Consider the following 23339-nt stretch of genomic DNA (forward strand, 5'->3'; position numbering starts at 1 on the left):
AACCTATTTTTTTCCCCTTCGTTTTGATTTCATACACGCACAAGAAAAAAAAAAAATCCATGGAAAGGAACTCTAAAGAAGATGATGCCAAGGGTTAAAAAAAAAACAACCAAAAAGCTGTCAGACGTAGATCTGAGTTTTTAAATCTTTTCCAAGATTTTCCTTTCTCTGGGAGAAATAAGTCTTCTCACTCTGAAAATAAATATGCTCTTGACTTCTTGGGACGAGGGGCTTGCTGGCAGGGTGGGTCAGGCTATGGGCTGGGGGCGAACGGGTGAAGCTTATAAGCAAACAGAAATACGCCACACGCATTCGGTCAGGCATTCGGGTCAGACACCCGTAGTGGCGGGTCGGGACCCGCCTGCCCTGGTGGGAGGTGCTTCTCTCCCCTGGGGGTGAAGGTGAGGGCAGGAGAGGGTAAGTAAACACAACCCTTCCAGCGCGCCCCCCCACCAGCCCCCCTGCCCCCCGCTGGCATTCGAATGAGAAAGTAAACACTGAACCCAAGATTTGGGGGGGTGGAGGGGTGTGGGGTGGCAGGGAGAGCCCCAGGGAAAATTCCTGCCTGGGACCAGCTTGGCTCCACCAGGGTCTGCTGCGGGGAGGGGGAAAGGCACCCCCAGGCTGCTGGGGAAGGAACAGACTGGAGGGGGGTCGGAAAGAGGGGGGAGCTTCTCACTGAGTCCGCCGGCAGAGAGGGGGCCTTCCGTAGTGTTCTGAGGTCAAAGCCGCCTGGCCCGACCCCCCTCCTCTGCAGCACCTGGCCCGGCGCCCGGGCCCGGAGGGTTCCAGAACGTGGGCCGACACACCATCAAACCAGCAGCCCCTGCCGGGGGTCCCCGCTCTCTGATTCTGCCTTCACATTTCAATAGTTAAAGCGTCTTTTCTCACGAAGAGGAAGAAGAGAATGAGCAGACGAAAACAACGTAGCAGCATTCATGGGAAGAGGCTGTCGGGGAAGGGAAGGCGGGACAGAGAAGACAGGGAGAAAGAGGTGGAGGAAGGGGAGAGGCCGGGGAGGTAGGGGGGTGGGGGGAGACATTTACACCGGAAACCAAAGTCCCGAAAGGGGCATTTCTTTAAAAAAAACGAAAGAGACATGGGCTGAGAGACGGAGAAGCCCTTTCCCACGGAGGGGCCGGAGCTGCGGTGGGTCCTGGGGGTAGTGTTGGGGGCGCCAGGCCCTGGCACGGCTGCTGGGTAGAGGGACAGCACCTGAAATGGGGGTGGGAGGTGGGGTCCACGCCCGGGCGCCGGGGGCGGCTGACGTCCCCAGGCACCAGGCCTAGTTGAGGGTCCCCCGGCAGTTCTCGGAGCCGCAGAGGCAGGGGATCTTGACGTCCTCGATGGGGAACTTGTAGTCGTAGGTGATCTCCTCGTTGACATTGATGTGCTGCTTCGAGTAGATGACGATCTTCTTCTGCGACTCCACGGTGATGACCTTGGCGTAGCAGTTGGGCTGTGGGTGGGATGTGCGGGGGAGGGTGAGCCGACCCACCTGGGACCCCACCCGGGCCCTCCCTGACCGCAGTCCCCCAAACCCAACTGAGCCCCGTGCTCAAGGCCTGATGTACTGGCCCCAAGACCCCACTGCCCACTGGCCACCTGCCCTAGGCCTTGGCTCCCCCATCTGGCGCACCAGGGCCCCCTGTTTCTGATATTAAATAAGAATCGTGATTGTAATAATAACAAATTTCACAGGGAAATATTCAATTTACTTTTATACCGCAGGTGATCCCCAAATTTATGTTTCTAGCCCAGGCCCTACTTCTGAGCTCTAGAGAAGGGGTCAGCAAACTCCGGCCCCCAGCTGCCTGTTCTTGAAAATAAAGTTTTATTGGCACACGCTCATTCATTACATATTGCCTATGGCTACCTTTGTTACAATGGCAGTTAAGTAGTTGCTATGAGATGGTCTGGGCCACACAGCCAAAAATACTAACTACCTGGCCCTTTACAGAAAAGGTTTGCCTGCCTGCATTCCAGGCCCCCAGATCCAACTAGCCGCTCGATATCCGCCTCTGGCAGCTCAAGGAGACAACTGTGAGTCAGTAAACTCAAACCTAGGGAGTGGCCATTCCATGCACCCAGTCCCCCAGCACCTGCCCCCCGCCTCCCCTCCAGCAGTGCTGGATCCAGCCCACCACGCCCAGCGGCTTCTGCCTCAAAGGGCCTCTCGATTCTGTCATCGCTTGCCTGGACTGCAGCGGCTCCCGCTGCCTCTCTGAACTCGGAATAACTCCTGACCCAGCTGCCAGGGAAATCTTTCCAAAGGGACAGCAAATCCTGTCACCCCAGGGCAATAGCCGGCCTCGGCTTTTAGAGAAAGTTCTCAGCTCTGCTTACGAGGCTGAGTGACCCAGCCACCACCAACCCCGCCAACCTCATCCTCTCACCCTGCCCTCTGCCCCCTACCTCATCCCACTGCCCCTCACACAGGTGCCCTCCCTCCCTGCCCCAGGCCTCACCTCACTCACTACCGCACCCGGGTGACTCCCTCTTATCCCTCAGCTCTCACAGGAGATGCACAGCGAAGTCCCTACGGGCCCCCGGGTACGATCAAGTCACAGTCGTGCGAGCTGGCACGCACTGAGCCCCCCGCTGTATCTGCACGGAAGGCCTGCCCTCAGTAACCCGCTTGGTCCTCCCGACACCCTGCGAGGAGGGATCGTTATCATCCCCGTTTTACAGATGAGGAAACTGAAGCACCAAGACACGAAGTAACCTGCCTACGGTCGCTCACTAAGTAGCAATGCCAAGACTTGAACTACAGCCAGGGGCACCTGTCCTCCGTTTGAAGCTCCCTGTGCTTATCTTCACGAGAGGACCACCCTTGTTAGCAACGCCCACCTCCACGCCCAGACCTGTGCCATGTCAGCCGTCAGTAGCCGAGTGTGACTCTTTAAGTTAATTTAAATTAAACACTCAGTTTCGGGGGCTTCCCTGGTGGCGCAGTGGTTGAGAGTCCGCCTGCCGATGCAGGGGACGCGGGTTCGTGCCCCGGTCCGGGAAGATCACACGTGCCGCGGGGCGGCTGGGCCTGTGAGCCACGGCCGCGGAGCCTGCGCGTCCGGAGCCTGTGCTCCGCAACGGGAGAGGCCACAACAGTGAGAGGCCCGTGTACCGCAAAAAAAACACTCAGTTTTTTAGCCACACTAGCCACGTTTCAAGCGCTCAACACCACACGTGTGTATCAGTGGACAGCACAGATGCAGAGTACTTCCGTCACTGTAGAAAGCTCGACTGGCCAGCACTGCCCCAGAGGCACAGAAAACGCCCAGCATGGAGAAGGCACTCTGTAATTACCAGCTGTATGGACCAGTCATGAGCACCTCTGGTCTCATTACGCGCATCTTACAGATGAGAAAACTGAAGCTCAGAGGAGATCGGCTCCTCGGATAAGGCCTCACACCTCCACCTCCCTCCCCGCTATCCTCGTGGGCCCCGAGCTCGGGAAGGAGGCCGCGCCAGTTCCTGTGCCCTCCGGTTGCGGGTCCTCCTGGCACAGCAGCAGGGGCGGCGGCCCCGAGCCGGGCACTCACGTTGCAGCTGTGGTTGATGAAACGCGCGAAGTTGCCGCACTTGGTGGCGTCGATGATGGTGTCGTGGTCCACCCGGAACATGTAGCTGCTACCGATGCCCTCGTCCTCGTAACGTTTCTCCCGCATGTCCGCAATCACCTGGCCAGGAAGAGGCCTCAGTCTGGGCGGGGCTGGCCACGGCCCCACCCCGACACCTGTCCTGGCCGGCAGCACTTACCTGGCGGATGTTCTGGCCCACGTACTCGATGACCATCTCGTCGGCCGCGATGGGCTCCATGGCGAACAGGCCCCAGTCGTGAATGTGACTCTTACAGAATTTGAGCTTTTTCTTCCGGAACTGGGGGAGGGAAGGGGGTGGGGGTGAGAGCCCTGGTCCCGGATTCTGTGGCCGCCCCAGGAGGGGCCCAGCCTCACCTTGAGCTGGTTGAACTTGAGCAGGTCACTGTCACAGCTGCCAGTGAAGGAGGACAACAGGCGGCGCTGCTCGGAACGCCGCTCTGAGCCGGCCCGCGTGGAGGCGTGAGGCTGCGCTGGGATGCTCATGCCCTGTGAGGACGGGTACAGGGATGGGGACGGTGGGTGACAGATCAGAGAGGGGTGCGGCCGCCTGGGGGAGCTGGCCGCAGGGAACCTGCGTCCCCGTCTCATCCTTGGCAACCCCACCGGAAGCTCTGTGGCCCTAGCTTCCCAGCTTCCTTGCTCTGAGCGTCCTGATAGCCCCCTCTCCTCTACAGGGTCCTTCCCGTCAGAATCTGAACGTGCTCAAGCTCCTCTAATCTTAAACAAGGCGACGCAGCGTTCTCTTCACTTTTGCCATCTTTTCCCTTCTCAGCTAGATTTGAAAGCATCTCCGCTTTTTGGACAGAGACAGTGGGTGTCTGTCTACCTAACACCCCGTGGCTTCATTCAAAACCACGGCTCTTCCCAACACCCTCGCATCCCTTCCCTCTCTTGGCCTCCCTCTTCCTCTGTCCCCACCATTGACACCTGGAGCTTCACTCCCCTCCAGATGTTCTCCCGGGTCGGCTCACCCCTGCTGTGGCCTTTGGTTAACATTTCCATCCTCATGAAGCCTAAATTTAGGTCCCGGGACCAGACGTCCCTCTCCCAAGCTCTCTACTGTACCCATATATCTAACTGTCTGCCAGACCTCACGACCTGGAAGTTCCACAAACCCCAAAACTCAAACCATCCCAAAGTGGGGGTCCCACCTTCCTTCTCACCTCAGTGCTTGGCATCCAGCTACGCAGTCCCCAAGGCCGGACCCAGCAGCGTCCCACCCCATTCTGCCTCCTGTAACCAGTCAGGCCCCCAGTCCCATCCATTTGACCTTCTAATGTTCGAATATTCCTGAGAGTCTTTCAAATGCATCCACTTTTTCCCACACGGCCCCCCATGTCCAACCTACCCAATTTATTTCCTTAATTTAAAGAAGAATGAAGGAAACTTCTGGAAATGCAACTCAACTCTGTTCGTATCCCCGATTAAAACCCTTCGGAGGCTCTCCCCTGCCCGCCCCTCACCTCACCTCGCACACTTGAGCACCCAGGGGAGTAGCACCCTTCGTGCTCCGTGCACCAGCCCCTCTGGCTCCACAACTGCTCCCGGTGCCTGGCACCCCCTCCAGGAGGGCCCCTACCCTCTGCCCAGCCCGGGAGGCTCCGGGATGTCCAGGCACCTGACGGCCGTACCTGGGTGTCCGTGGGGGGCTCATCGGTGCTGGCGCGGCTGCTGTTGAGGTATCTGAGCTTGTCCTTCTTGTCGATGGTGTAGAAGCCCTCGCTGCGGGCACAGCCTGTCACGTGCTCCCGGATGCCGTCGTCCCGTTTCTTCTTCTTAGCTGAAGAGAGGCTGGTGGGTGGGTGTGGGTCAAGGGCCACATGGACATTCTCGGAGAGCCCCTCCCAGTCCTGCTGGAGACCCACCCTCCCAGGCCTGGTCTCTCCACTCTCAGACCCATCTGCAGGAGGCCGAGGATGCCCAGCTCCACGGCCCACACCTACACCACTTCCCTGCACCTGCCCACAGGCCAACTCCACCGTGGTCAGAACTCTGACAGGTACCCAGCTGCATGGCCTTGGGTGTGTTTCTTTTTCCACCTTCTGCCTCAGTTTCCCCATATGCAAATTGGGGTAATTACCATGCCCCGTGGAATGACCACAGGTGCTTAGGCTGCTTAGCAGAGTTCCTGACACAGAGTAAATGCTCAATAAACTCATTTGGTACAACAGGGGTAAAGGCAGCGCCAACTTCATACGGTTGTGGTAACAACCGACTGTGGTGTGGCATCGTGGCTGAGAACGCAGATTCTGGAGCCAGATTTGCCTGGGTTCAAATCGCTACTCTGCTACTTCATAGCTGTGTGACTTTGGGCAGGTAACTTAATCTCTCTGAGCCTCGGTTTCTTCGTATGTAAAATGGGAATAATAGCAGCTGCTACCTCACTCGGCTGTTGGGAAGATTAAATTAGGTGAGGAGGGGGCGCCAGGGAGAGCGAGCCTTCTGTCAGCCCTGCTCCTGTCACGTTGTACAATCACATTGTTACATTTAACCCCGAGACCTGCCAATTGTTACATTTAACCCCGACGAGACCTGCCAATTGTTACATTTAACCCCGAGACCTGCCAATTGTTACATTTAACCCCGAGACCTGCCAATTGTTACATTTAACCCCAGACCTGCCAATTGTTACATTTAACCCCGAGACCTGCCAATTGTTACATTTAGCCCCGAGACCTGCCAATTGTTACATTTAGCCCCGAGACCTGCCAATTGTTACATTTAGCCCCGAGACTTGCCAATTCTGGCACAGGGGGCAGTGTTTAAAAGTGCCAGTGATGACTCTGTACAGAGCCTGGCGCGGTGCCGGCATAGACACTGCTCCGTATGTGACAGTGACGTGCGCTATCCTGGGAGCTGAGGCCCCCCACACTGCCTGGCAGGATATAGGGATGGTAGACCCAGAGCGTGTCATTGAGCCAGTCCATGCCGTTGTCCTGCTGCAGAAGACGCTCATAGGTGACACACAGGAAGCGGATGTCCTCCTCGTCGATGCCGCCATTCCAGATGTCATACAGGATGGTCATCTCCTCAAACTCCGAGCGGGGCCGAAAGAGGGGCTGCGGCGGCGAGAGCTCGGGGGAGGCTGAGGCCACTAGGTCCTCGTGGCGCTTCTTCGGGGGCCGGCGCCAGGGCCCCCGCACCTTGGCCAGGTCCATAAACTCCTCGGTGACCTCGTCGCGCCCACGGGGACCCGGAGGGATGGCCTCGGAGGGCCACTGGTTCTCTAGCTCCTTAAAGGGCAGCTTGGTGGACTCAACAGGTGGCGGAGGTGGGGGCGGAGGAGGCTGGGGGGGCAAGGGTGGGGGGGGAGCCGGGATCCCCGCGTTCCGGAAGTCCAGGGTCACGGTCCGGGGGTCGTGGGTGCTGGGGAAGACAGGGGTCTGTGGCTGGCCTGACAGAAGCAGGAGGTCCCTGCCCAGGGGGGCCCCTCCTGGCGGCCGGACCAAGGGCCCATCCAAGGAGAGCACAGCCGGCGGGGATCGCCGGGGCCGGCCCGGCTTCCTCTTGATGGGGGCTGGGCAGGGGGCCAGCGGAGCAGGCAGCAGGGGTGGCAGCTGGGTGGGGGCCCGAGTCTGGGCCCGCAGGACGGGTACGGGCAATGCCAAGGGCAGGGGCAAGGGCAAGGGCAGAGGGAGTGGCAGGCCTGTCTCCAGGAGCACAGGGGAGGCCAGGGGGCCAGACCGGTCATCACGCCGGCCAGCTGGGAGGGGACAGACAGGCAGGAGCAGGGGCCCACCAGGCTCGGGGAAGGTGGGTGTGAAGCTGAAGTCCCGGCCAGGTGTCCTCGGGAGGCCCCCGCTGCTCAAGCTGGGGGATGGAGATGGGTAGGAGAAGGGGCTGCCTGGCAGCTGCGGGGAGCTCAGGGGCAGGCCGCTGCTGCCCCCCGATGGCAGGGGCTCCCCGCTCGGTGTGGCCGGCACGGCCTCTGCGCTCTGCGACTTGGCCAAGCTGCCACAGAGGCCTGGAGTACGCGGGGGCTGGTCCTCATGGGGAGGCTCCAGAGGGACTGGTGGGAGTGGGAGGTCTGGGGTCTCGGGCTCTGGTGGTGGGCTGGGTGGCCGGGGTGGTCGAGCGGGCGGCAACGGTGGCTGCAGGGGTAAGGAGAGCAGCGTGGGGGGCGCAGGCTCCGCTTCCAGGTTGTTCTCTGCAGGGAGGTGGGCAAAAACCAGACCTTTATTATTTGATTCAGATATCCCTCAGCGCCCCACTTATGCTGCCCTACTATGCACTTGACACGTCTCTGGGTATGCACTCATACCCTCTGGGTCCCTAGGGGTTCTGTGAGTAGACGGACTGTCCTTCTCCAGCTAAGCCGCTCAAGGACTGCTCAGCACCCGGCCCAGTGTCAGGCACACAGTAGGTGTCTGATAAATGTTGGTGGGAGTAAATCAAAGATGCAGGAGACATGGTTGTAGCCCTTGACACTGTCTTTAGAATGGTGTTCCTGTGAACAGGGAACATCCCATGGACCAAGAAAATGAGCTCTATCAAATAAAATCCAACAAGTCTCTTTGCTGCAGGACTTGTCAGAGCCTTTAAGGTTTTCTCCTAGCATTTATCTCTACTGTCATAGAATACATTTTCTAACTTATCTGCTGTCATCCATCAACCTGCCCCAGAGTGTAAGCCCCAGGTATTTTTGTCTGTTTGGTCCACTGTTGTATTATCAGTTCTTAAAACAGTACTGGGGACGACAATAGAGGCTCAATTAATACATTTAACATATTCCAAGACCTGTGGTTCTATAGCCAAATAACACAGAATTAAACAAAACACAATGGGTTTCTTTCCTCAAGGACTATTACAGGTACAAACTAACCACATGTAGCTATGTAGGTTTATACTCATGAAAATGAGACAACATCACAAATTCTGTCCCACAGTGGCACTCTCCACCTTTCAAGTGCTCTTAGCAACACTGTATCTAGTGGCTACAGTATTGGACAGGACAGAGAGAGAACGTTTCTATCATCGCAGAAAGTTCTATTGGACAGCACGTTTCTATCCCTGCAGAAAGTTCCACTGGACAGCGTTGTTAGAGCCTTTAACACGCTTTGTGCAGCTCCACCAAGATGGTGGAGGGGGCAGCATCCGTGGCCCCTCTCAACTGGCCCAGCACCCCGAGGCCTTCTCTGCTGCTTTCTGTCACTGAAATGACCATACACACCCGCACCCACACCCCCTCTTTTGGGAGCATCTCATGGGACTAATTAATGGTCCAAGGACTAAACCCCAGGGAAATACTGACAGAGGAATGGTGACAGCAGCAGACCTCTCTGGGATCTAACAGGTGCCAGGCTCCATGCTGGCACATCATAAGTCATCTCACTCTATCCTCCCATATGATCTCATAGGGGAAGCACAATTCACGGATCCCATTTTACAGATGAGGAACCTGACTCATTAAGGTTAAGTGATTAGTATAAAGGAGCCTGGGCTCATTCTCGTGGTGAGGACATCCTGCTTCCATGCCCACCGCCCTCCCAGGGGCTGCAAGTGTTACCTGGGGTGGGCTCCGGGGATGGCAGGGGCCGGGCCTCCATCTCTCCAGCAGGGGGCTCTGGAGACAGCAACCTGGCCCCTTCCTGGTTCAGGCCTGGCTCGTCGGGGGGCTCCTTGCAGCCAGCCAGCTCCTCGACACCCACAGGCAAGGGGGGCTCTTCCAGCATTGGGGTCCGAGCCTCGGAGGCTTCGTCCTCAGCCTCGACGTCCACCTCCTCTTCTGGGACCAGTGACTCCGTCGCGGATGCTCCTGTGGCCACATCCTCAAAGTCCTCGTCAGGAGCAGCGGGAGCCATGCTTTCTTCTGCGGCTGCCTCCTCCCCTTCCTCCTCATCTTCCTCCTCCTCCTCCTCCCCTGCTGCCAGTTCTTCTTCATCTTCTGAGGGTGATGAGGAGGACCCGGAGCTTGATTCGAAGTCAGAAGACTCAGAACTCTCACTGGAGGACTCAGCTCCAGCCTTAGAGGTGGCGATGCTCACTGTCTCCTCTGGGTGGGGGACACAGGCAGGGGCGCTGTCATTATCTGCTGTGCTCCAGCCAGTTGCTTCACCAAAGGTCTCACAACTGGCGGCGCTGGGCTGAACAGAGCCCTCAGGTGTGTGTGTGTGGTGTGTGTGTGTGTGTGTGTGTGTACTAACTAATCATCACGTTTTTTAAAACTGAGGTGAAATCCACATAACATAAAACTAACCATCTTAAAGTAAACGATACAGTGGTATTTAGTACATTCACGATGTAGACAACTAGCACTTGTCTGGAAGAAGCCTGTTCCCTGGAGCTATCACCCATCTATCCACCGTTCCCTAACCCCAGCGACCACTAGTCTGCTTTCTGTCTCTGTGGATTGACCCGTTCTGGACACTTCATGAAAAAGGAATCATAGGGCATGCCCTGTCTGTGCTTTACTGAGTTCACACTTCAAAGCCAAGAAATGTGCCCCCAGAGTATTGCTGACTATTGCACGGGCTCTGCGCTCTGCACAGGGACCCCGGGCTGGGCCGGGAGCCCCGCTCACCTCCATCTGAGTCCCCTTCTTCCTTGTCACTCATCTCCGACAGGGCTGCGTGCTCATCGTCGTTCTCAGACTCATCCCTGTCATCACTGTCTTCATCATCGTCATCCTGGGGGACAGGGACGGAGGAAAGGTGAGCCGAAGGGTCCCCTCCCCTGGCCCAGCACCCCAGGCCTCCCCAGCCCGAACGGTACCTTGTCCGACAGGGATGAGGTCGAGGAGGAGGAGGAGACCTGGCTCCTGGGGCCTTCCTCCCCCTCCCCCTCCCCCTCCGCGCTTTCTCGCTCCTCCTTGTCGGAGGCTGAGGATGAGGGTGAGGTTGTCGAGGACCCCGAGGACGAGGACGCCGACGACGATGAGGACACCGACAGCGACTCCTTCTCATCCTCCTCCCCGCCACTGTCCAGCTCCAGGGGCCGGGCTGGCCGCCGCCGCACACCCACGCCCTTGGGGTCCCGCTTGGCGAGCTCACAGGGGGCATCCGCCATGTCGCGGTCCCGTTCCCGCTCAGACTCTGTGGGGAAGGGAGGGCTGTCAGAGCCGGGCCAGGGGCGCGGGGGGAGGAGAAGGTCCCAGCACCCGGCGAGGGGAGGCGCGCAAACCTTCATCCTCCTCGTCCACGGAGGCTGAGGGTCGCAACCGCTTCTGGTCGCCAGACGAGGCAGTGTCTGGCGGCTCTTTCCTCTTGACCTTGAAGGAGGGCAGGCGGATGGCCCCGCGCAGCCCAATGCTCAGGCCCAGGCCCTCGTAGCCCAGGCCCTCGCCCTTGCCCCACGACTCCAGCAGGCAGGAGGCGATGCGGTCCTTGGGCTTCGGCCTGTCCTCGTCCTTGTGCTCACCGGACTTCACCGGGGTCAGCGAGGCCTGGGGTGCAAGAGAGGAGGGGGAGGTCACCACGGTTACGGCGCTGCCGCCAGCCCTGTCCCCTGAGCAGCCTGCCGTCCTCTCAACAGTGACGGCCACGTGGTACCTGGGCACTTCCTTTCCTGGAACCTACCTCATTTTGTGCCGACTGCTCAGGACACCCCCAGGCCCCCGCTCTGCCCCCTGACCCTCGGCTTCCTCACCTGCAAAGCGGCTACTACGGCTGCCCGCATCGGAGCAGGGGCTCTCGCACTTTGGAGGTTGGAATCCAAAAGGAACGCATTGTAAGTACACACCTGTGTCACCGACACACCGGTTTCACAAAATAACACTCACACTATCCTGCTTTGGGGGCCTGGGTGGCGGTGTTTCCAGTACCGTGCCTGGGGAGGAGAGAGGCTGCCTGGCCGGGTCTCCGCCTCCCGCCCGCCCGCCGGCCCCCCTGCAGGGCCGCGCAGCCCACCCACCTTGGCCATCCGCTCCTTCTTGTCCCACCACTCGTCGAAGGCCCGGAAGGCCACCACCTCCACCATCTTGCGGTTCAGGTCCCGCTTCATGATGGCCTTGAGCTCCTTGAGCACCACCAGCAGGACGCCGTCCACCGTGGCCTTGTGCGGGTCCTCCTGGCGTGGCACGTAGCCTGGTGGCGGCACTGACGGGTCAAACTTGGGCAGCGGTGGCCAGGGCTGCCCGCGGCCGGGGCCCGTGTTGCTCAGGGAGAAGGGGCCCCGGTAGGGCGGCAGGTTGACGAACTGCAGCCCAGCGGAGGCGGCGGCGGCTGCGGCGGCCATGAAGGGCGGGTAGGGGCAAGCGCCCTGGCCCGTCATCAGACGGCTCAGCATTTGCGTCTGCATCTGGAAGGACATGGGCATGCCGCCCCACTGGCCGCCCAGCACATGGCTCATGTCCACCTGCATCACGGGAAACAGCCCCGGCGGGAAGGGCGGCAGCGGCGGCAGAATGGGCGGGGGCGGCACACCGGGCGGCGGTGCTGGCAGCGGCGGCGGGGGCACTGTCACGGCGGGGTGGGCTGGGGGCGGCGGGGGCGGGGGCGGGGGCAGGGGAGGGGGCATGGGGAAGCCGGGCTGGGGCGGGGGGGGCGGCGGGGGCGGGGGCAGTGGTGGGAAGCCAGGGGGCGGGGGCAACGGCAAGGTCGGGGCCAGCACGGAGGGAGCTGCCACAGCCCCCGTCCCGGGGGTCACCACCATGGGCTTGGGGCAGTCAGCGCTGGTGATGGGGGCCGAGGGCATCTCGTCATCTGAGATCTCCATATCCTCCCCCGAGGACTGCTGCCCCTGCAGGGAGACAAGGAGAGAGAGGTGAGGGTGAGCCCGGGCGGCCCAGCAGGCTCCCAGGTCCCCCTGCTGAACACCGGAAGGTCAGAGAAGAAGCCTTCTGCAAGACTAGCGAGCAACGTGGCTTCCGCAGTTCTGATCCTGGTCCCCTCCCTTCCCAGCCACGCGGCCTCAAGCAAGTCGTTTAATCTCTCTAAGCCTCAGTCTCCCCATCTGCATGATGAGCACCACAGCACCTGCCTCACGGGGTTATCATGCAGATTCACTCATTCATTCATTCAACAAACATTTGCTCGGCACCTGCTGTGTAGCAGGCACTGTTCCAGGGGCTGGGAACACAGCGGTGAACAAGACAGACGAAATTATTGCTGTCTTGGAGCTGAACTTCTGGAGGGACAAGGTAAAGGATAACTAGGAGGAATGTGAAATATATAGTCCTTCATGGAGAAAAAGAAAGCCGGGAAGGGGAGTGAGGCGTGAAGAGGGAAAAAGATTGTTTCAATTTGAGAGACTCTGTTTCAATTTGCATTCAGAGAAGATACTACTAATAGTTCCAACTTCTGTAGCCTTTTCTGCAGGCCAGGCACCTTTTAAGCACTTTGCGGACGTTAACTCAGTTAATCCTCAGAACAACCCTGTAAAGTAGGTCTGTTATCACCAGTTTTAGTGATGAGGAAGTTGGAATACTGAGAGCTTAAGTAACTTGCCCGGGCCGCACAACCACTAAGAGATGGAGCCCGGATTTGAACCAGGAAGTGGCTCACCAGCCTTTGCTCCCAGTTGGCCTGTAGTCTTCACTGTGGCAGAGAGGGCCTGGCAGAGAAGGTGACACGAGCAGCGGGGGCGCTTAGCAGTAGTAAGGGTGCACGAATAGGTGTGTCTTTACATTTTTCCTTAGTTACTCTTTTCCTAATTTTTTTTTTTTTTTTTTTGTGGTACGCAGGCCTCTCACTGTTGTGGTCTCTCCCGTTGTGGAGCACAGGCTCCAGATGCGCAGGTCCAGCAGCCATGGCTCATGGGCCCAGCCGCTCCGTGGCATGTGGGATCCTCCCGGACCGGGGCACGAACTCGCGTCCCCTGCATCGGCAGGCGGACTCCCAACCACTGCGCCACCAGGGAAGCCCTACTCTTTTCATATAGTCTTACTACGGGCCGCGGTGGGGCTGAGTGTTGTCAGCACATAATATCTCGTATTTCTCATTTGCACCCTAACCTCACAAGGTAGGGCTCTAGTCCAATCCCTTTTGACAGGCGAGGAAACACACTCAGAGAGCTATACATAAATCACTGGCCCAAGAGGCACAGCCAGTCAGAAAGAGGGCTGGGATGCAAGCCCAGGGTGCCTGCTGAGTGAGGCGTCGGGGGTCTGTTGTGGGAATCCAGGACGGTGGCACCACGTGAATGGGAGGAGTCGAGCATGACCTGGCTGTGAAACGGGAAAGGGCCTCTTTTCATTCAGACATGGGGCTTTGGGGAGCTGGATGCACAGGCCTGGAACTGGAGGGGGGCATGGAGTCCACAAGGTGGAGGTGGAGCAAGAAGGCAAAGCAGGGGTAGGGAGAGGAGGGATGGGCTACCCCCAGGCTCTTGTGTCAGGACCCGAGGCGGGAAGGGGGCTCAGGCCCTGCCCTGGATGAACGTGGCTGGGAAGACAGAGCCTTTGTAGGTTGCCAGGGAGTGCACCTGAAGGCTGAGGGGGCAGGGTCTGTGCAGGCTGTAAGGTCAGAGGTCAGACGTACAGGTGAGGGAGGCTTCAAAGGGAAATGGGGGGGCGGGGGAGGGAAGAGGAAAACCAAACCTAAGGCAGCAGAAGAAAGCCCTTGCTTTTGCTCTGTCCCCTCTACAGACACATACACTCTGCCTCTCAGGGTCCCACACATGCTGAGGGAGGCACTGGCAGGCTCCGCCTGATACTCAGGGACAGCGCCAGATCAGTCCTGGACAGCGCCCAGCAAGGCAGGCGCAGCACGCACAGGGTTAACGCCGGCACCGCCGCCAGCCAATCACAAGGAGACCCTGATCCAGCCCAGCCCGCGGCCCTGCCCCTCCCTCCGCCCCTCCCGTGTCCGGGGGCGAGAACCGCGGGAACTGGCGGCTGAATGTTTGGCTTCAGCTCGAGCCGTGCCTGGAGCTTCCCAGGTGGCACCTCACTTAAGCCGAGATTAGTGTGAGGCAGCTACTCTCACTATCCCATTTCACAGATGACGAAACTGAGACTCAGGCAGGGAAAGTATCTTCCCTAAGGCCGCATGACCAGTAAGTGACAGAGGTGGGGCTCAAGACTTAAGGACTGGAGCCGGAACTTTTAACTATCAGCCTCTGTGAAGAAAGGGAGTGTCCCCCTGTGCTGCCCTCCCATGTGGTCAGCCTAGGCTGGGATTCCCTCGGGTTCGGGCCGGAGGAACCCGGGAGCTGCTCTCCCGACTGTCAGCAGGGGGCTCCCGAGGGCCATCTTGGAGGTTATCAGTACTCCCGGGCTTCCCTGGGCTGATGTCCCGGGTCATCCCCGACCCCAGCTCTCTGGGCCTCAGTCTCCCCTTTCCTACAGTGACACCGTGGGAAAGCCCATTCCCTCTGGCTACTCTGGGCTTCCCGGCTCTGGATCAGCCAGTGAGCATGGTTAAACAAACATCCCCTAACCTCAGGCAGGAGAGGGAGGGAAGAAGGGAGGATGGCAGCAGGGCCAGCAGCCGCCCCCCCACCTCTGCACACCTGTCAGCTCTCCCTGCCTGAACCCCTTAGCGCCAGAAACCACTTCCCCAGAACAGCCTGGAGGCGCCCAGGAGCCCCAGCCACCTGCAGTCCCCTCCCAGGCAAGCCAAGTTCCTCTCTGTTCCTCCCTGAGGCGGCCACATCGGCCTAATCAAAGGACTTGGGGAGGAGGGACCCTCCTCCCTACCGCCCACGGGGGCGAAGAGCTGTGTCTGAGCTCCTGCTGTTCATGCCTGCCAGGCCAGGAGGGCCAGGGCAGGTGCCTGGACCAGGAGGGTGGAGGAGCAGTGCCAAGGAAGATGACGGAATCCTCCCCCAAGGGAATGTGGCATGTGCAGCAGCACCCACCCCAACCCTCAGGCTGCAGTGAGACCCCAGAGGAGGATCTCTGGGTGGGCAGAGGGTGGGGGGGTGGTCAACTTGGCCTGCTTCTGGCTGTGGCCCTCCCCTGGGCTAGCCCTTAACTCCTTCAGTCCTGGACGCAGGGGGAGAGGGAGGAGGGACATTTCAATGTCCTCCCTGCCCACCACGGTTTCCCATCTCTTCAGAGGGCACCAGGTTCTAGGAGACAGTGCTCCAGAGCTGCCACCTCCCCTAGTTCAGCAGAACACTCTGGCTGATCCCTCTTCCCAAATCTGCCTGAGTGTCAGGACCAGTCCTGATCAGGTCCCAGCCACCCAACAGAGAAGGAGGCCCAAAACCATCACCACAGTCCAACTCTCTGGGATCTCGGCAAACTCCAACCAAAGAAGCTCAAGTCAGAATTTATCCCCAGAAAAAGGTCTTGACTTCCCATACCTAGCAAGGAGAGCAACAGATCTGGGTCATGTTTCCCTTTTCCCCAAAGCTGCTAGGGAGCTCAGAGCAAACCAGCAGCTCAGTCATAGCCCCTGGTGCTTTTTGTATCCTCTTTTCATTCTCTTTTTATTTTTGATCTGTTATTTTGGCTGCCCTAGCCCTGCTGCTTCTGTGTCTTAGCTAGTTATCCTAAGGGGAGAATGTTTCAAGGAGGAAAGAGGGAGCCACAAGACAGACAAAACCAATCCCAGACAGAGATGGACAGACATCATGGTACCTCATCCATCTTCTCTGAGGTTGGGGTCCTGTCTCCAGCCAGGTCCAAGGCCACCTCAGTTGTCTGACCCAGAAGACCGGTAGGGTCTGGGGGGCCTGGCTCGGGTGGGGGCCGGGGCCCCAGGCCCAGGTCAAGCTCATCATCCTCATCCGAGTCGGGCAGTGGTGTGGGACTGATGTCCTCCAGGCCGATGCTGGATGGGCGTGAGGAGGGTGGTGTGGGGCCTCGAAAGCCAGGCTGAGAGTTAGCGCCAAAGGGGGCCAGTGGGGAGAGCTGGGAGGAGGAGGAGGAGATAGGGCTGCCCTCCATCTGCAGCTCGGTGTCTGAGTCCTGCTCCCGCAGGAAGGGCAGCTTGGTGCGCTGTTCCTTCAGCAGCATCTCGATCCGGGAGTCCAGGCTGTCGTGCGGCTTCTCCGGCCCTGCAGGCGACGACTCCAGCGTGGGCGTACCAGGACTGTCACAGGGCTCAGGACTCCAACCGAAGGTCGGCCGGCCGCCCAGCTCCATGCTGTTGGCATCCGGGGGCGGGGGTCCAGGCGGCGTGCCTGGCTTCTCCTTCGTCAGGGGCTCCGTGGGCGGCAAGGGCGGGGGCACAGGTACTCTCCGGAACTCCCCACCGTCACGGGCCCCAAAGGGGGTTGCGGCAGCGGGCTCCTCGGGGGGCGGGGGGAAAGGGGGCACAGGAGTCTGATATGGAGAGAAAGCCGGCTTGAAGGTGACTCCAGGAGCGGAGGCTGCTTGGGTAGGCGGTGGAGTGTGGGCAAACGTGGCTGAATCCTGTGGCTGGGCCTTGAATGGAGGGCCACTGCCGCCCCCACTGCTGCTGACTGCCCCGAATGGGAGGTCCACGGAGCCCCTGAAGGTGGCTGTGGCCCCTGCCACTGCGGTGACTGCAGAAGAGTTGTGGACATAATGATGCTCGTGGCGGCGGTTGTAGGCGTCCGTGAACTTGCTCTCGTGGCGCCGAGCCTTGAAGGTCGCTGTGGGGTCCTGGCTGAAGAGGTAGGAGGGTGTGGGCTGGCGGCTGGAGTAGCTGGAGTCCTGCGAGAAGGGGGTGCCCAGGCGCGGCGTGAGCGGTGTGCCCTGTCCGTAGGAGTTGGGCGTGTCCAAGCGGCAGCTGGAATAAGCAGTGTCCTGGGAGAAGGGTGTCCCACCACTATTGGGGGTGACAGAGGATGAGCCAGAGCCACAGCCTGCAGACAAGCCACCATCTTTGAGGCGCTTCAGGGCATCTGACAGCTTGAGAGAGAGAGAGAGAGAGATAGGTCTGAGATCACTGGGGGGAAAACGTGCAATAGAATGGGACTGTTTTCCCCTCTCACTCCAGCTACCGGGGCGGGGCGCTCGGAGCCAAACTGGTCACTCTAGAACTGCAGCACAGTGAACGGAAGCGGCGGTGGGGGGAAGGGGGTAGATTAAAGAGGAGTGTCTGGATGGTCCTCACCTTCTCTAATCTTGGGGTAGCCAATTATCCTCAGAGAACCTTGAGGGTTTTTCCTAATCCCTAAAGCAGAGTAAAGATAAGACCCTGACATCTTGGTGTGAACTGGGATTTCCTTCCTGCTCCAGGCTGTCAGATATCAAAGACCTTCCAGGTAGAGGTAGCAGAGGATGGTCTTGGAAGTGAGGGGGTGGCCAAGGGCCTTGTCCCTCCAACCTCTTGATATTTTAGGGTTTAAATAGTGTAACACGTAAAGTGCCTGATAAACAGCTGCCCAGCAAGTAAGCAAAGACTTTTCACTCTGGAGAAGCTATTCCAGAGGGTGGCTGGGTTGATGCTGGGGTAGGAGCTGGGATGAGAACCTCCCCATGAGATGGTGGTCCAGGTGAGGTCCTGGGAGGCGGTGGTTGGGGAAGGAATCCATCTTGCTCTGGAAGGAGGGACTTGAACTCGGCTTTCTGGGGGCGGGGGTAGAGGGGTGCACGGGACACCAGACACTAGGACCCTGGACACAGCAGTGTTTCAGCATTAACGTGGAAAGCACGTGGACTCTGGATCTCTGGGATGGGAATCCCAGCGTGTGCAGGAGAGGGCTGGGGGCCGTGCCAGAGGAGAGCTTTGGCAAACAGGGCTTTCAGACCCCCTGCTGGAAGCCTTGGTGGGCACAGCCAGGCTCCTTTCCTGGTGTCTGACACCGGAGGTGGTGAAGTGGGGTGGGGGCCACATCAGGGAGCTGGTGATGGGGTGGGGAGGCGGGGGAAGGACTGACAGCCATAAACCCACCTGCAGGGTCTCATTCACGATTGGAGAGACAGCGTCCAGCTCGCCCACTGGGAGGGTTTGGGGTGTGTATCGGCCCGTGACCAACAGTTCGTAGAACCGCATGCGGGTTTCCCCTGTGGAAAAGGCAAGGGAGGGAGGACTCAGTGAGGCTCCAGGATGGGGCAGCCCGCACAGGTGGGCATCCTTGTGGGGCCCCTGTGCCTGGGACCCCAAGCCTAGGGAAGCTAAGTGACCCTGACCAAGTTCCCACTTCTCTCTCTTTGTACCTCACTCAGGAGTCCTATCACCTCACTCAGGAGTCCGATCTGTTCAATGAAGCTGCTGAACTGTATGATTTTTCTGATCCTGAGATTCAGAATTTAATGCCTCGTGGCGCTGGGACTCACCCAAATACAGAAATGCCAGCCCCAACACAAAGCCCCTTCCTGCCACCTGGGCCATGCCACCCAAAGAAAGAGGTAATCCCCATCCTCTCACCTTCCCACTTAACATCCAGGGCCTTGTAGCAAGTGAAGAGGAAACCCAGTGACACAGGAGTGACAGTTTTGTTGTTAACTCTCTCAGGTGACTGTCAGAGTTTGTAAAATGCACTCTAGTACTGCGTTACTGTGAACTCCACAAGGTCCTCCCCCGTCCCACTGAGCCACGTCTGGTAACCCTCCACCCCAGCCCCACCCCCTGGCAGAGAGAGGCCTCTATAGACCAGGGGGCCAGATTATCTGATATTTATAGAGCCCTCTGAGGCAGCTGCTTACATATGCAAAGGAGACACATTCCTTGAGCTACTCTTTACCGGTCTCTTTCTTGAAATACAAACTTGGTGACAGTCTCTAAGGGCCTTTTCTTTGTTTCTTTTTTCTTTTTTTTTTTTTTTTGCAGACATGAAATTTTGGTGAGGGCTGACTGCTCCTTAAAATGGGCATGTGATGGGGGAGGGGCTCTACATTTGATTCTCAGGGAGAGATCAGCCTGCAACCACCCAAGGGGTCTCCCCAACAGAGACTTGAGAAACTAGAGAAGGGGGGTGAAGGGCGCTGTGGCTGGAACAGGAACCTGGCTTGTGTCCTGAGGAACCTCAGAATTAGGGACAGGTTTGGCAAGAGTTTATAGGATAACTGTGCCCACCCGGAAGCAGTGTCCCTCTGCATCCCCAAGCAAGGTCTTAGAGTCTCAGTCAATATGTGCTCATTATTAAAGGCGAAAAAGAAAGGTTTACATTTTCCAGTCTTGGGTTTGGTGTGCCCGGGTTGCCCCTAAACCCCGTGCTCACGAAACCCTTGGAAGCCACTCACCTAAACCCTCCCATGCAGGGTCTCCCAGGGGACGTCCCAGGGGCTCTGGACCCAACAGTCTCTGTCCAGTCACAGGGCTGGCTGGGCCTCAGAGCACCCGGCACTTTCTTCTGTATTGATACAAACTTCTCTAGAGAGGCCACAGGCAAACTTTAGGGGATGCCCTAGAGTCCTGCCAGCCCCCCAGCCAGCACAGAGAAGAAGCCTCCCAGGACCCTGAGGGTGGAAGGTATGGCTTCCCCAGCCCGGCTCTCCCAGCAGCCGCTCAGAGGCTCAGTGAGCACAGAGCGGGATTCCGCTGCTTGGGAGGTGGTGCTGTCTCTTTAAGAGAGAGGAGGGAAGACAGTGTCAACCCTAGAGCACCGGGAGCAGCCCGCCCAGCTCCAACGGGAGCATTATCAATGAAACCACACTCTGGGCCCAGATTGGTTCCCACTTCCAAGGGGAAGGGGCGGCCTGTGGGGGAGGGGCACTCCAGATCCCTGGAGCACTCTCTTTTTAGTGGAGGGACATACTCTTTGGGTATTTAAAAGCGTCCTAGTGGCTCTCCCTCAGCGCCCCCCCCCCACAAATAAACGAACCCTGCCTTCTCTCCTAACACAGACGGCAACACTGGGGACTGCCTAAACCCAGGCCACCAGGGCTCCGCGCGGGGCCCGAGGGGGTGTCAGCGGTGGGAAGCCTCCGGGTGGTCCCTTGGGGTTCAGTGGCCAAGGACCGGCACATTTGGTAAATTATAGCTTGTCTCCTAGCAACAGACAACACATTTAGCTCCACGTGACTCTACCCTCAGGAGGGAGCAAAAGAAAAGGTTGTAGGGGGGCACCTAAGGAAGAGTGAGGGGCTCCCCAACACTGCAAGAGGGGCTCTGGGAGAGGAGGGAGTCACACTGACAGGTCTTGTGGCTCCTCCGCGGTGGCTGTCCTGAGCGGGCCTCCACTCACCTTTGGTGTCCAGCTCCACGTGGATGATATTGCCCATGACCGAAGTGCTGTGCAAGTGCTGAACCGCCTCCTTGGCTCCCCTGACCGTGGCAAAGACCACTTTGGCGATGCCCAAGTGCTTCTTGGTCTTGGGATTGTACAAAATCTCCACCTCCTCCACCTCCCCATACTTCTTGCACATGTCCCTCAGGAAGTTTTCACGGATGTTATCATTCAGCTTGGCAAATGTCACCTGCTTCGGAGGCACCGGGCCCACATAGAACTCATCGATCTGGCAGGGGACGAGGGGGAAGGGAGGTTGAGAACACTGAAACCGAATGGAAAACACAAAATTCCCCACTCACCCGCCCTTTGAAAACAATGAAAGGTAAAAAATAAAAATTTTTTTTTGGAAAAAAAAAATGCACGCGGGCGGGCCCGGGAAGCGGAGGATTAAATCGTTTGGAACGTGGAAGTCCTCTGGGTTCGAAAGGAAAGGGGAAAAAGAAACAGTTTCTCTTTCCCCACCCCCTACTCTAGCCTCCTCTCCCTGCTGCCAGGGCAGGGGCGACCCCTTGGGCTAGGAAGTTGTCCCCCTAAAGCCACAAGGCTGGGAAGGGGGGCGGGTCCCAGGGCCGAGCCCTTGGGCTGGCAGGAGCCAGGTGGGGACCCGGAGCCCCCAGCTGGGCAGGCAGGATACAGTATCAGCGCCTTGATTACAGTTTCACCGAGTGTTATTCTGTTTACAGTAGCCAAAAGGGGACACCTCTTTTTGCCATCTCCCCCTCCCCGCCAAAACTTCCCAGGCCCCGGACGGCGGGAACTCAGAATCCGACTGGGCTCGGTTAAAACTGGCGTTATTTTCGAATTCGGGGCTTGGGGAGGGGGGGAAGGGGCGCGGGGCAGGGGGGAGGGGCCCTACTTTGAATTTGGGCACCGACAGCTCCAGCTCCTTGTTTTTGGTCCAGATCCCGACGACCCGGGGATCTTCGACAATTTCCACCGGGCGGTTGCTGGACATCTGTGGGGAGGAAGCGGTGGTGGTGGGGGGGCGGAATGGGTGGACTGGTCCAACTCCCCAGGGACAGGGGCAAGACCCACCCCCCGCCCCTTCTCCAGGCACTTGTCAAACTCCAGGACTGCGGACCCGGCTGACAGTTGGCCGGGTGGTCAGGAGGGGGGTCACCGGGCCGATCGGACCCTTCCGCCCCCACCCTCCTCGCTACGGCTCGGAGGGTGGGTGCGGGCGGCGGGGAGGCGCGCCGGCTACTCACCGCCAGGCTGAAATGCTGCCCATCGTAGCGGTACAGTTTATGATGCCCCTTTTTCAAAGCCGGGTCAATCATCAACTTGTAACTTCTCCAATGGTGGTTCCTCCTCTCGCCCGAAGGGCCGGGCTGCGGCGGGGGCTGCTGGTGGTGGTGGTGGGGGGGGTGACTGTTCTCCATGCCGTTAACCCAACCTGAAAACGAGCAAGTTGTTGTCGTCTCCGCCGCGGTGGCAGCGGCGGCCGCTTCTACACACACGCGAAGGAATCAAATCGTCCAGCCCCCACCCCCTCCCACCTTACCAGCGCGCCCCAAAAGGAGCTGTCTCGCTGGCTCCCCCCAAAATAAGAATGGAGCGAGAGAATAACCCTTCCGGAGAATTAGGCGCCCGCCCGCTCGGCCACCATCTCGGGGCGGCTGCGAGGGGCTCCCGGGGGCCCCAGGTGCAGACTGGCGGGGCCCGGGGCACCCGGAGGACCCGGGCTCCGGCCCATGGTACCCGCCCGGCCGCCCGGCCGCCCGGCGTGGCGCTAGCTCGCTCGCTCCGCCCGGCTCGGGCGCGGGGCTCGCGGCAGGCCTGGCGCCGCCCGCCCGCCCGACCGCTCGGCCGGAGCGGGGGCCGGGGCCGGGGCTGGGGGCTGGGGGCTCGGGCCGCCCAGCTGCCGGCAGCGGCCTCTCCCTCCCCGAGCCGCGCTTACATCCCCGCCGGGCGCCGGCCTCCCTGCGCCGCCAGCCAGTACATGGTGTCCCCCGCGGGAACCGAGGCCGGGGCGGCCGGACGGGGGGCCGGGAGGGGGGAGCGCCGCCGCCGCGGCTGCCGGGCCCGGAGCTGCTGCCGCCGCCTCTGCTGCTGCTGCTGCTGCTGCCCGGGAGGCGGCTGGCGGCGGAGGCTCGGCTCCCAGTAGCCGCACATCCCACAATACACCGCTAAGGAGCCCGACCCGAGCGCTCACCCTCCTCCTCTTCCTCCTCCTCCTCCTCTTCCTCCTCCCCTCTCCTTCCTCGCCGCTTCCCCAGGCACTCTCCCGGCGGCGGCAGCTGCGCCGCCAAAGCCCCGGGCCCCAGCGGCCCCCCACCCCTCACTCTCGCGCTCCCACACTGCCTCCCCCCTCCCGGGGGGAAGGCCTTTTAATTTATTTATTCTGCTGGGACTTAGGTGGGGGGCTTGGCTGGCGGGGGAGGGGGTCTCCCCGAGCTCTACCTCCCGCGGCTGGGGTTACCCTCCGAGCCGCGGCCGCCGCGGCGTGCGCCTGGGGCCTCCAAAACTGTTTCCAAACTGCCAAAACCGGAGGTGGGCGCGTGGGGGCTCAGGGGAAAGGGCTGGGTTTTGGGGTGTGTGTGTGATTGTGTGTTTGGACGCTGGGAGCCGTGAGGGGCGGCAAGGAGGCTCCAAGACGAGTTGCAATCGAGGTATCTCGGCTCCGGCTTCCTCTTCTGCCCCGCGACCCCCTCCCCCCGGAGCGGAGCTGGGGAAGGGAAACCAGGATTTTAACCAAATTAGCATTCACATTCCTGGGAGGATGCAGCCCTTGCCTGGACCTGGGTGATAGAAGCTTCTTTCTGTTTT

General features: G+C 59.6%; 1 protein-coding gene across 1 annotated transcript; it reads right to left on the reverse strand.

The window, feature by feature from the left end:
* Positions 1-1285: 1285 nt before the first annotated feature.
* On the reverse strand, positions 1286-21966 carry SETD1B (SET domain containing 1B, histone lysine methyltransferase; the record flags this gene model as incomplete). Its single annotated transcript, XM_079717520.1, has 16 exons — positions 21779-21966; positions 21427-21525; positions 20526-20796; positions 18290-18402; positions 16066-17304; positions 11451-12278; positions 10722-10983; positions 10314-10633; positions 10123-10228; positions 9109-9594; positions 6475-7749; positions 5234-5400; positions 3957-4088; positions 3760-3879; positions 3543-3680; positions 1286-1459 (listed from the first exon to the last, which is right to left on the reverse strand). Exons 1-16 carry the CDS (start codon positions 21950-21952, stop codon positions 1286-1288), a joined length of 5904 nt encoding a protein of 1967 aa, XP_079573646.1. The 5' UTR covers positions 21953-21966.
* Between the last annotated feature and the right edge of the window lie 1373 nt (positions 21967-23339).

This window comes from Hyperoodon ampullatus, assembly GCF_949752795.1.
Source record: "Hyperoodon ampullatus genome assembly, chromosome: 13".
NCBI lineage: Eukaryota > Metazoa > Chordata > Mammalia > Artiodactyla > Ziphiidae > Hyperoodon > Hyperoodon ampullatus.